The sequence below is a fragment of the Plasmodium fragile genome (assembly GCF_000956335.1).
Source record: "Plasmodium fragile strain nilgiri unplaced genomic scaffold supercont1.18, whole genome shotgun sequence".
Taxonomy (NCBI): domain Eukaryota; phylum Apicomplexa; class Aconoidasida; order Haemosporida; family Plasmodiidae; genus Plasmodium; species Plasmodium fragile.
The window spans coordinates 339945-353354 of NW_012192598.1; the positions used below are offsets into that span (position 1 = coordinate 339945).

Below are 13410 nucleotides of genomic sequence, written 5' to 3' on the forward strand. Positions count from 1 at the left end.
TTTTTTTTTTTTTTTTTTTTTTTTTTTTTTTTTTTTTTTTTTTTTTTGCGAAGTTGTTCCTTCAACATACAGTTCACATTTTGAGTGCAACAAAGGCGTGGTGGTCCCCCTTGTTTGTGCCATTTTGGAGAATTTCCGAAACGGCTTTTTAATTTTCTCTGGTTGCGTTAGCGGACGAACATTTTTGGCCTCTTTCACGCGGGTTTTAAAATGCCGCAGGTTTGGAACAAAGCTGCAGGAATGTAGAGAAAATTATTAAGGGAATTAGGCTATGAATAATAGGAGTAAAGCGCATGTTAAAATAGTCGCCTGTTTTTTTTTTTGAGGGAAATTTGTTTACCATTTTGCCTCGAGAATTATCTTAGAAACGATTTGATTTGAGTATTTTTTTTGTTGCTTCCTTTGAGCAGTTTTGGCAGACCTCTATGCTACTGCGAACAGGGGGATGAGAGTGTAGCCGAACTGGTTATGTGGAACAGACTATGCTTCGCTCAGTGGTCCTTAGGGCTCTTCCCCTGTGCGCGCTCTGTTCGAAAGGGCGTATATACCCCTTGTGTAAACTCAATTTTGTGGAAACGCGATAGGACACAATGAACGTGAACAGCAAAAAGTTGCAGGTAATATGTGGGGCCTAAGAGGCGGTGGTATGGTGTGGCCACCAGTTGTAGGTGCGTGTGTGCTAGGTTTATGTGAGTATTTAAGAAGGATGCGTATCGCATGTGCATCACATCGTCGTCACACCGCTTTCCCCTCGCGCAGGTGAAGAACAAGAACGCAGCGGAGGTGCAGGTAACCGCGGAGCAGCTGATAAATGAGGCACTGGACCTGGAGGAAGTCGAGCAGAAGGTGAACTACAACCTGATTGACGAGGATGAGTTGAACGAATACAAAATAAGTAAGAGAAAAGAGTATGAAGACAAAATAAGGAAGAGAAGATACCTCATTAGCACGTACATAAAGTACGCCCTCTGGGAGGTGAAGCAAAAGGACATTAAAAGAGCAAGATCCATATTCGAAAGGGCATTAAATATAGACTACACAAATGTAAATTTGTGGTTAAAATATATAGAAGTAGAATTAATGAATAAAAATATAAACAGCGCTAGGAATTTGTTCGAAAGAGCAGTTCTGTTGCTACCTATGGAAAATATTTTCTGGAAAAAATATGCCCACTTGGAGGAGCTTTTGAACAATTTTGTGAACTGCAGAAATATATATGAAAGATGGGTAAAGTGGAAAATTGACGAAACATCATTTTTGTGTTATATAAATTTTGAGGAAAGATGTAGGGAGATTGACAATTGCAGAAATATTTTCGAAAGACTTATTGTAACTCTACCTAAGATGGAATGTTTTTACAGATTTATTAAATTTGAGAGGAAGTATAAAAACGTGGATAGAGCTCGAGCATGTTTCGAAAAGTGTATCGAATTGTTACCTCCATCTTTTCTGGATGAACATTTCTATATTCATTTTTGTAATTTTGAAGAAGAAAATAATGAATATGAAAGGTGCAGGAAAATTTATATTGAGGCACTTAAAATATTACCAAAAAACAAAAGTGAATTTTTATACAAAAGCTTTTTACAATTTCAGAAGAAGTATGCTGATAAAGACGAACTGGATGAGACATTGTTGATTAAGGAGAGGATTACTTATGAGGAGGAGATTAAGAAAAACCCTTCTGACTATGATACATGGTTTAATTATATAAAGTTAGAAGAGTCGAATATAAATTTAATGAATAAGGACAAGTGTGTGTTCCGCATCAGGGAGCTATACGAAAGAGCCATTAGTGTTATCCCACCTGTGGCAAATAAAAAATTTTGGAAAAGATACATTTACTTGTGGATTAATTACGCCATTTTTGAGGAACTGCATGCAGAAAATGTGCAGAGAGCTAGAGATGTTTACAGAAATGTGCTAAAAATTTTGAAGAAGCAAAATTTTACCTTTAAGAAAATTTACCTACTCTATGCCAACTTCGAAGTCCGGCAGATGGACATTCCAAAAGTCCGATCCATTTTTAACCGCGCCATCGAATGTGTAAAACAGGAGGAAATCTTTGAGGAGTACTGCGAGATGGAACTTCGTTTAGGCAACATTAAGGAGTGCCGCGATATATACGCCAAGTATGTTGAGGCTTTTCCCTTTAACTCGAAGGTAAGTGCAGGGGTGTAGTTGTTGAGGACACGGCGTGTTGTTATTCTCATTGTGCAGGTTATATTAAGCGATGCTTCCACATGTCTGTTCCATCCACCCCTTCTTTTTGCAGGCCTGGATTTCCATGATCAACTTTGAGCTGTCCCTGGACGAGGTGGAGAGAGCTCGGCAAATCGCAGAAATTGCTATCCACCTGGATGATATAAAGCTGCCCGAGCTGGTAGGAAAAAATGGGCCCCCGTGTGCGCCATCAATTTTGCAACCTCATTTGATGTAACATTGTATCGGCCCATTGGGTAAAGACCAACGCTATTACGTGTAACATATTTGCCCACATGTGTGTCCCCTTTTCCCCCCCCCCCCCCCATTTCCGCACAGATCTGGAAAAACTACATCGATTTGGAAATAAATCTGCAGGAGTACGAAAATGCGAAGAAGTTGTATGAGCGTCTTTTAAATATAACCCAGCATTATAAGGTACAGTTTTCATGTCGGGCGGGAGAGAGTGTGTATTATATTGCGTTTGTATGGGTGACATGGTCGCTATTATATATTATTGCTGAGAACTCATCACGGATGGCGATAACTCATTGGTGTCCCCCCCACTGCAGGTCTACAAAAGCTACGCGGAGTTTCAGTACATCTACTTTGATGATATCGCCAAGTGCAGAGAAATTTTGGAAAACGGAATCGACTTTTGTAAGAAAAATGAGCTTGTGAATGAAAGGTGTATTTTGCTGAACTTTTTGTACGAAATTGAGAAAGACTACGGAGATAAGGACGTTATAGATAAAACGCAGAAACGATTACCCAAGAAAGTCAAGAAGAGAAAAATCATCAAGAAGGATGACGATGAAGTAGTGGAGGAGTTCATTACATACGTTTTCCCGGACGACGGCAACCAGTCACAGGTGAGAAGGGACTTCATTTTGTCTTTCAGCGCGGGGGCCCCCTGTCCGCATTGTGCATGTGTTGCGGGTTCCCATTTGGTTTTTTTTTTTTTTTTTTTTTTATTTTTTGTAGAACATGAAGATATTTCAGAAGGCCCTCGAGTGGAAAAAGAAAATGGAAGAAGAGCGGGCGCGGGAAGCGAAGAAGCAGAAAAAGAAAGAAGAAGAGGAGGAAGAAGAAAAAGAGAGTAAAGTGGAAGACAGTGACGATGAGGAGAATGACACTGAATAGGCCTACGCGCAGTGATATTGTAAATACCTAAAAGACGATACGAAACAAACGAAGGACACTTTCGTAAATGCTTGAGCTATGATGGAGAAATAACTAGACGTAGTAAACAGCCTCCTGTAATGAGTTTCCGACAAGTATATACCTAACTGAATGAGTGAGGTAAGTGCTTTGGCGAAAAAAGCATCCTCCCGCCACTCAGTCATTATTTTTAACGAGTATGATATTTATTTGTTTTGTAACTTTTGTAGTTTTTTTTCTACATTTTGGGGGACATTCTCACTATTTTATTTGTGTCCCCAATGGTTTGCATTTCTCTTTTAAATGTCTAAAAGGTTAAAAAGAAAAGTGAAAGCCCGTTTCAGGGTTCAGACATATGAATACCCATGATGGGAACTGTTATGATTTTTTTTTTTTTTTTTTTTTTCCCCTCTACCTGTATGTTTATACATTTTGTATGGTGAGTTGAGTACCACATTATACGTACTCTTCACTCACAAAAGACATAATGAGATGTGACTGTTAAACGAATATTCGCGTTTGAAGAATTTTAAAATGGTTAATAAGCACACCATTGTGGCTTACACCACGTGGTAAGGCAACTGGTGTCACTTTTATGGCAAAAATGATAAATCCATGCCGAATGAGGTAGCTTTTTTTTTTTTTTTTAACCCAATAGTGGTCATCCCATGGTGGGTTATGTCATCCGTGTGTCTTACTATCCTGTAAGAGCTCCGATTGGTACGCATATGTTCATGTTTAGCAAAGCTGGCACATATGCCAATTGGTATGCGCAAGGATATGAAATTTTTTAAGGCAGCGTTCAGGGTTACTAAATAGGGAATTGCTTCACATGGGTGGTTATATTTTGTGCGGTTACAGTCGTCTCGCAGCTTCGTTTTTTATTGGTTTCACTTGTTTGCGCAAATAAGAGCAACACATTGTCTTTTTAGTTAACTGCCACCTCGGAACATGCAAAATGCTGTGCGGACAAAGAGGAGTTGAGCAAAATGCCATTTGTTGACACGCACACGAATGTGCAAATGTACACACGACAAAGAGGAGTGCGTCCCTGCACTTCAAATTGAGGGAGCATCGATAGGGTGTAAAACCCATCGACAGGTATAAAAAGGTTCAAACATGTAAAAAAGGATAAAACTTGCTTCTACCCGTTTATGCCCTCGTGCCGAATTGTGTACACGTGGAAATGGCACACGGGTTGAGGTACACCAAATACATGCGGGAAATGTGTCCTTGAAAATGCGCGCATATATGGACGCACATGGGGACATAACTTAATGGGACATATGTACATAGGGAGGTCCCCATTTTTTTCCTCGTTACCATATTTTGCGGGAACCGCGTCGACAGAATTGGAAAAGAAAAAAAAAAAAATTATCCACATTATACGGACATTACCATTAGCACGGGATTTGCTCTGAAATTTTTTTTTTTTTGAATTCCTGTGCATTAGCAAAATGGAGCGAAAGACCCACCGCACATACCGAGATGCGTCCGTTCGGGGAAAAAGAATACGTTATGTGTTGGGGTTAATGTGGGTATGTATTTCGCGACATGGGGTGGCGAAAATTGGGAGAGGGGGTTCTTTTCTTAGCATGAACTGTGCATGCACATGCGGGCGTGCATATATATATATATTTATATATAAACTTTCTTGTGCACATTAATATTCGCGCTTGTGCACCCCCCGAAGAGCTTGTTCACTTTTCACCCTTGCGAGACACAGCACGTTCGCAGAGGAATTTCAACTTTATTTTAAGCTCATCTTTTAAACACCATTGTTTTGCGAGTGTAGCACGAAAAGTGGAATTACATATACAATTAAGTTTCCTGTGGTTCGTTTCATGTGCTTTTCCTTTTTTTCCATTTACCATGTCCGAGTGGAAGGTACAAATGGGCTTACCAAAATTTACACCCATTTGTGGGTTAAGTTGGTGGAGAAAAAAAAGGTCCCCTTTGGGGCAGCACTCCGATGGTTCAACACGAAGGTACATTTTTGGGTATGAAAAAATGAGGGTGGGAAATATACGGAAGGTTCACTCCTGCATGTATTGGAAAGCTCGTCTGTTAAGAGTCACACGTAATTAATAATACGTTATGGATCGCCTAAATCTGTAATTTGATGGCTGCCCCAGCCCTCTTCGGGTTTTTCTTAGAGAGGGTAGTAATATCACCCACCCGTGGCATGCGCCTAGTAAATGTGCACAAACATAAGGGTGAACAGTTAGCAAAAAGGACTTGGCAAATGTTCGTAGGTCAACGTGTGGTGGCTAAAAAAATGTCGCAGTGGACACTAAGACCATGTACACATGCAAACACCAATGCGAGTGTTTCATGAATCCATCGTAACGAAATGGCTAACTTTACGCGTATCCTAACACGTGCAACGGAAAGCGTGAAACGTACGGGCAAAGAGTACCTGGAGTAATTTGCATGTTATTTTGTACGTATGTATTTTCTTAGTCGATCTGCACCCTCCGAGAATATGTGATCATTTGAAAAAAAAAAAATAATACAATAAAAAAGGGAGCTAGAGAGATAGAGAGAAATAATAAGCAAAGGACAAAGTAAGCTAAAAAGTGAAAAAAAAAAAAAAAAAAACAAAAAAGAACCTTGTGCACGCCCATCCCCCGAGAACGTAAACGCATACACACCAGGCACATGCCCATCTGCGTAAAAAGCGGAAGGTAGCCGAATTTTAGAACAAAAGAAAAAGGAAAGAACGTTATATATATTTGTGTTCAAGTTCCAAGTTGAGCATCACGCGCCATGTAGATATATGATGAATCGATTGGAGCAGAAGGAATTAACATGTGCGCTTGAGCGAGTATGTGCATACAGCCCAGGACGCATGTGTGAATTAATTTGAACTCGAGCCTAAGTATATGCATGTACAGGCATACCATAAATGGAATATATAAAGGCATGTATAAATGTATGTATAAATGTATGTATAAATATATATATATATAAATGCATTATATATATTCGCTCATGGCGCACATTTCAGATCGAAGGTAAAGGATGAAGGTTAATGACTGAGTGCATCATTAGATGAACACTTTTAAAAAGGGGCGATAAATTTCTTCAACGAAATGGTGAAAAAAGAATAGTTACTTTGGGGTGAAAATATGAACTGGACTTTTTTTTGGCACGGTTTACCATTTTTTGGCAATTTCACGTTCTCTTGCATTTTTTCGCTTCTTTTTTTTTTTTTTTTTTTTTCACGTCCTTTTGTATATTTCCGCGTTCTTCTCGCGTCCTTTTCAATTTGTTAGGTTTTTTTCGCATTTTTTTGTGTTTTTTTTTTTTTTTTTTTTACCTTTACTAATATACCCTCACACATAGCTTAATGTGAAATACGTCCTATTCGCGAAAAACCGATCGGGCCCAAGCATGTGCAGCGCAAGTGTGTTTGTGTCCGTTCCTCCTGGCTTTCTCATGTATGCCATTATTGTGTGGTCCTCTGCATTTGTTTAAGTTGCCTCACATTTGTCTTCATAGCAGTGTATGTCAATTTTTGATAAATGTGGGAATAGAGTAAAAAGATAAAGAAGGACAAAAAGAAGTTGAGGATGAAGGTGAACGAAAAACACCTGGATAGATGCACATCCAACTGTATCACATTTGGCTCGTCACACATAAAGTGTAACATGAGTTTTATTTTTTTTTTTTTATTTTTTTTTTTTTAAACACCTTCTTTCTGCCTCATTCATTCCTTTTTTTGTATTTCCCCTTTGCGTAGCTTAAATTTCGCCTTCGAAAATTTTGTATATGTACATAAAATTTTCAGAGGAATGTTATACACAAGGTGATACATTCATATGTGCACTTTTTTTTTTTTTTTTTTTTTGAGGGGGCAAAAGTATAGGACATAAATTTATAAATCGCTGCGTGTGTGCAGATTGACCATGTTTACATAACTTGACAAGTTTTTAAGCCATGGGCACACTAGAAAGCATAAATATATAAGTGTCCGTATGCATGGATATTCGTATGTATACGTGTGTGAATTCTTCTTTTTTTTTTTTTTTTTTTAGTTCCATTAAGGAGCGGATAATTTAATGTAATTGCGTTTGTCTAATCCTTTCTGTGTCCTTATATAGACGAATAAGAAAAGAAATTTTTTTTTTTTTATCTTTTTTTTGTCCGTAGAACAGGTCTAACATAGTTTCATGTCGGTGTAATGCCTGCTTGCATGTACTACGTATACATGTATGAAGAGATATACGGTGCATTTTTATGCTCGAATTCGTGCATTTCAGTACATCCCCCTTTTGCTAGTTCTTCTACTTAAAGGCATTACATATGACACTTTAAGAAATATCTACATGTGGTCACGTGCACGCGAATCTGCTGTTGCTTCTGTTTAAATGAATAAAAAAGTACACATTAGATTTTTTTATATTATTTTTTTATCTAATTGTTGCTTTTTCTGTATGTACGTTAATTAAGAGTGCATATAAATGTACACATTCTTATGTGTGTTTGTATGAATGTAAATATCCATGTGTTGGTATACTACCCTGGCATTTACATAACCGCGTAGGAACATATGCATCACGCGTTACACGCTTTAGGTGTGCCTTCTGTGTGAAAATATACCTTTTTCGTTTTTTTTTTTTTCATAAAGAGAAGGAATAAATTGTAACTTTTTTTTTTTTCTCTTTCCCAAATAGAGAAGGTTAACCTGGCTTCCTATAAATTTATATATTCGCACATAGAAGCCTTTTTGCATGTGCTCATTTTGAACATTTCTACATAAAGATTTCGTGCACTAGTGGCAGGCTGCTGCGCTGTGTAGTGCACATAACCGCGTATACATATGCATGCGCGATAACTTTTAAGCCTCCATTTTTTTGCACCCCAAGAATTCATAATGTATAGTAAATTTTAGAATATTAATGTATGCACGTCGCTTTCTGAAAAAGTTCATTTAGTTTTGTACCTGCTTAGCTGCTTAGCCTCTTAGCCGTTTCGTGAGAACATGCCTTTTCCTAGTAAACTAACATAAGCACTTTCGCATGTGTACATGTGCACACGCGCGTACGTTATATTGTGGGTGTGAAGCTGAACATATGTCCGTATTACTACATACGTATGGGCAGCTAGGAGCCAGTTTTGAATGCCCACCCCGATTTTCTTTAGATATGCTATATTGAAGCAAAAGTCTACATATAACAAGGGGCACATAAAATTGAATTTGTTGTTTTATTCGAATTTATAAAGGTGTAGCAACTCCTACGTGATGATGAAATAAAGAAAAAGTGATACGTTCTCTTCATCCCTCTGTAGCTATATAAGCGTGAATTGTGCAGAAGTTCATTGATACTTTGCAGCGTGGGTATAGGCACATTTATTTTGTGTGCCTTTTGTACACGTATGTGCATATATCATGTGTATTGTCCTTTTTCCCTTTTTTTTTTTTTTTTTTTTTTTTTTCTGCGTTTTGATCTTTGTGCATGTGCTTTATGTATGTATAGTTGTTCTTGTACATACGTGTGTTTTTTGTATGCACATAAGTGTGATTAATTAGGGTAGCTCCACTTTTACGATTACGTCACTTCCGTAGCATACCTCCTAACGTATGGTAATTGCCACACACATTTTATAAAAATGAGTATGCAGACATCTGTCAACATGCATGTGGATGTGCTTATGTGAAGATATAATGACGTACGTACATGTGTATGTATACCATGTGTGTTTATTTTATTTTATTTTTTTTTGTTAACGTGTCATAAGAGAATAAATAAGCGAGAGAGGGGGCATTTGCTCGAGAGAAAATACCATTAGACATTAATATTTTTTTTTTTCGATAGTTCTGGAAAAATTGTGTTTGGTCGTTTGTATCTCTCACGTTCGTTGCCCCAGACTCGCATATACTCTGAATCGATTTCTATTATCTGCTCCCCCCCCCCTCTGGCTCCTTTTTTTTTCATTTGACATTTTTACATTTTTCAATGATCCCATATATTCTGCATTATTGTTTATCTGTTCTCTTGTTTACCGAAGTTTGGTGACAACTCAGTAACGTTTTTGTAGCGTATTGTACACGATTTTGTCTCACACTTTGGTTTTTTATCCGAATTGGCATTTTTATCTGTCCTTTACTTACATTTTTTTCTCGCAGAATTTGCTCCTTTTTTTGTCCCCACAAATTTGTGTACGTGTATATGCATATGGGAATTATGAATACAAAAAAAAAAAAACAGAATTTAGTATACATAAGTAAACGTCCCATTTGCGTTTGCATGCATATTGTCATCTGTAGGTGGGTACACTCTACTTGATACTCTAATTACGACTGCATCGGTACGACCTTGCCACATTGCAGTCCTGTACATATAATCATGCTGAGTGGTATATTCCCCCCAGTTGTATGCACGCATTAATCGTGGACGCCTTTGCATTGTTATGTGTCTTGTAAAACTGGCGTTTATACTATTTTTTCTGCCACTTGTGTGATGGCTGCACATTTAATTTACCGCTTGTGTTCACATTTGCAAGCGGTCCTGCAAAATCTGTAAGTTGTTAAAACCCTAATGGGCAAAACCGAAAATATCTGTCACGTTATGAGATAATTTTATATTGAATCTGTCGTTTATGCCTCTCATTTTTAGTGGGGTGCCGAGTGGATACACTTTTCGTTTATTTTTTCAATTAAAGACAGATGATTCTTTTCTTTTTTTTTTTTTTTCCTCTTTTGATATTGCACGGGTGCAACAGGTAACTGTGAATCTCCGCTCGTTTTACATTTGCATTTGGTTGTTACCATTTACAATCGAGCTCTGTGGTTATCTGTCTTTTTACTGTCAACACTGTCAACATTATTTTTCCCTATAAACTTTGTCATCTTTTTGACCGCTAACTTTACTTTTTCATAACATTTTGGCTACATTTTTACCGACTTTGCTATTACCATTTTTTCCTACGTTTTATTTTCTCCGTTAGTGCTACATGAACGGCGTCCTTTTTTTTTCATTTTTGACGAGGTCGACTTTTTCCCCCTCTTGAGTTGTTTGGCTGCGTGTCGTCCCGCCACTTGAGCACTCTTTCGTGTCCACTTCACAGATTTTGGACACTGTGCTTTTGCGTTATTGCGTCATTTGCATCGTTGAGCCAATAATTCCATTGTAAATACTTAACCTCCTAGAGCACGTGTCTGTCCTTTTAACATGTTTGCTAAACAGGAGGAGGCAAAAAATTGTTTCCCCGAATTCATGTTGAATAGTCCGGGGTGTTACAACTTTGCCGAAGGAGATTCCTTGGGCGTGAATTACATGAATAATGTGAAAAACAAATTATTTAATTTTGGCAGCATTCAAACGAGTGATGTGGAAGATGCAAGGGGTGACTGCCGCAACAGCGTTGGAAGCGAAGTGCATGTAGGTGGGGTCGGCAGCACAAATGGGAGTGACAGTGGGCGCGCAAATGTGAGCAGAGATAGTGGTGGGGAGACGAGTGGAGAGGTCACTCAGGAGGTCTCCAGTATGATGAACGGAGAAGGTATGGTAGAAGGTATCGCAGAGGTCACTGGTCATATCCCTAGAGAAGGCACAGCAGATCCGACTGGCACACAGGACGGAGCAGAGTTAGCCAGCGGATTGGACAGCATAAGTTACGTCAACCCCGACGTTTACCACAAGAAGGCAAAATTGAACCATAGCAGTTCCAAGCCTCCAGTGAAAGGTAACCAAAGAGAAGTTCGCCGTTTGTAAGAAGCGGGAGCGGTCGCACGGTGAAAAGACAGCAGCAAAGTTGTGTACCGTGCGCACGTATGCTCATGTATATATATGTACATGTGTCTATTGGTATGCTCACGCGTTTTATTGTTTTCCTCTTCCACCACTAATCCCCCCCCTCCCTTTGCAGAGAAGAATGAACGCACTCCCAGCGACTATCTGAACATCAAGAAGAGCAAACTGATTAACAATTTAAATTTTTTCATGCGTGTCTGCTGCAACAAGAATTCATATATAAAATTCATTAATCATTACCTTAACATAATTTACTGCAACAATATCAGCATATTATTTAAGTATGAGGGTATTTTGCAAAAGTTCGATGAGCGCAATGAGATGAATTTGACGGAGAATGATTACTACAATGGATACTTGAAGTTGAACCACGTGCCAATATTGATATATGGAAATGGAGGTAGCGGGAGTGAAAACAATGGAGCTGATGGGAACAGTGGCGATAGTGGTGTAGGTGAGATGGGGGCAAGCGGCGGATGTGCAAACGGAAGAGGTTTTGGTACCCCCCTGAATGAAATAAAAATAGACATGGACAAAAATCAGGAATGCTTGAGAAACAACTCCAACCTGGAAAGCAGCGTGTTGAATTTTATTAACATTTACGATAATTTGACTGTGAACTTTTTCAATCATATTTTCACCAAAATTAATAACAATGAAATGAATATACACAATTCAAACATACACCTCATCATACATAACTTTTTGTACAAGAAGCATATGCTAAAGGAGAATATTTTTAATCTGCTACTAAACATTAGCAAATCTTATGAAATAAAATATGGCCGCATTCTTGCGGACATAAAAAGTGACGAACATGTTAAGGAGAGAAATGAGAAAATAATTTTCGAAATGTTGAAGGATAAGGTGGAGGGACGCTTCACCGAGTCAGGAAAGAGGGGTCAAAACCCATGGACATTGGACTCCGCTGTTTGTAACGATGAAAGTGGTGCTGCCTCACCAGATGGTGGTGGAGGTCCTGGCGGTGGAAGTGGTGATATGCATGACGCTGTGCGCGACGATGATCCGGGTGTGTACCACGGCGCGGACTACAACTCCCAGAATTGCGCCTCCTACGGTTCCTACCAAACGCGACCCGCTGATAGTTATGACAACATGCAAGAGGGACACACAAAAGGGGGAATCGAGGGAGATCCTGAGAGCATGGCCACCTGGGGGAAGCCCGAAATGCATGAGTCTTCCCATGGTGAGCTAAACGAGTTACTAAGTAAAAGTAAAGGAAGCGAAACTGCCGATATTTTTTGTGAAATAAAAGATTCAAGCATGAACAATAGCAATTTTAACAACATGATTAGCAACAATACGGATGCGACTACGACAACGGCAGGGAGTGGGACGTCTACGTCAACGGGGTGTACCACTGGGAATATGTACAATCGTGCTACGGAGATGGGGTTAGAGGAGAGGGTTGTTCATGTGGAAAGTGCTATCACGTCTGGGAGTTCCGTGTACGAATTTGGGGAGAATTGCGCCCAGTGCGGGGGTGCCATGAGTAGCGGCGTTATGGTTAACGGCAACTGCGCCAAGTGCTCTAACTGTGTCAACTTCCACCAGAACGGAGAACCTCCCCTGCTGCAAGACATCAAAGAGATGCTGAACAAAGAAATCGAATCGTGCGAAGGATACTATACCAAAGGAATAGAGGACGAAGAAGAAGTAAAGGAAAGAAATGCAAACCTAATTGATAATATTTACACCTTTTTAAAAAATAATGCATTCATCCCAAGCAACAATATATATACAGACTTTATGGAAAACGGGAATGATATTGTTTTTAGCAAAATAAAAAAAAGCGATAAGGCTACTTACTTTAAGCTGATAGAACGATTCGATCGTATGTACAACTTTATAAATGAATTCAGGAGCAGCTATTCGACGCATGAAATGAGTGAAGAGAGGGTCAGTCAGGAAATTAGCGAATCGTTCCCAAGGTACAGAAAGAGAAGATATAGCCACGATGAGTATGAATCAAGAAACGCAAGTCACACGAAGAGATGCTTGCGGAATTGCAACAGTAAGAAGAATCGGCCGATTAAAAGGAGCAAAAGGATTATAAAAAAGGCCGAGATGTCTAGAGTTAAAAAAATGAAGTAGTGCTAAATAATGAGGATGGAAGGATAGTCCTTTCATATGGGAAACAAGACAAATCATTGCGATGAAAGTTTTTATTACACGGGAGCGTTACCTGCAAACGTAGAAAAAAAAGTAAAAACAATTAGGACAAATTATAAAGGCTATTCGTTGTTACTGGTTTTGAATTTTTCTG

The 13410-nt window shown here is 38.9% G+C and overlaps 3 protein-coding genes across 3 annotated transcripts in view; all 3 read left to right on the top strand.

Moving 5' to 3' along the window:
- The window catches only part of AK88_02006 (uncharacterized protein), a gene marked incomplete at both ends in the record, with an annotated part of 767 nt that extends 615 nt beyond the window's left edge, over positions 1 to 152 (top strand). Inside the window, one exon of the mRNA XM_012479641.1 lies at positions 54 to 152. Coding sequence (XP_012335064.1) covers positions 54 to 152 — 99 coding nt within the window. The remainder of the gene's footprint in view (positions 1 to 53) is intronic.
- Positions 153 to 590: 438 nt separating this feature from the next.
- AK88_02007 (uncharacterized protein) lies at positions 591 to 3345 on the top strand (the record flags this gene model as incomplete). Its single annotated transcript, XM_012479642.1, has 6 exons — positions 591 to 617; positions 760 to 2163; positions 2276 to 2383; positions 2542 to 2640; positions 2775 to 3074; positions 3187 to 3345. 6 exons carry the CDS (start codon positions 591 to 593, stop codon positions 3343 to 3345), a joined length of 2097 nt encoding a protein of 698 aa, XP_012335065.1.
- Positions 3346 to 10541: 7196 nt separating this feature from the next.
- On the top strand, positions 10542 to 13238 carry AK88_02008 (uncharacterized protein; the record flags this gene model as incomplete). Its single annotated transcript, XM_012479643.1, has 2 exons — positions 10542 to 11055; positions 11239 to 13238. 2 exons carry the CDS (start codon positions 10542 to 10544, stop codon positions 13236 to 13238), a joined length of 2514 nt encoding a protein of 837 aa, XP_012335066.1.
- Between the last annotated feature and the right edge of the window lie 172 nt (positions 13239 to 13410).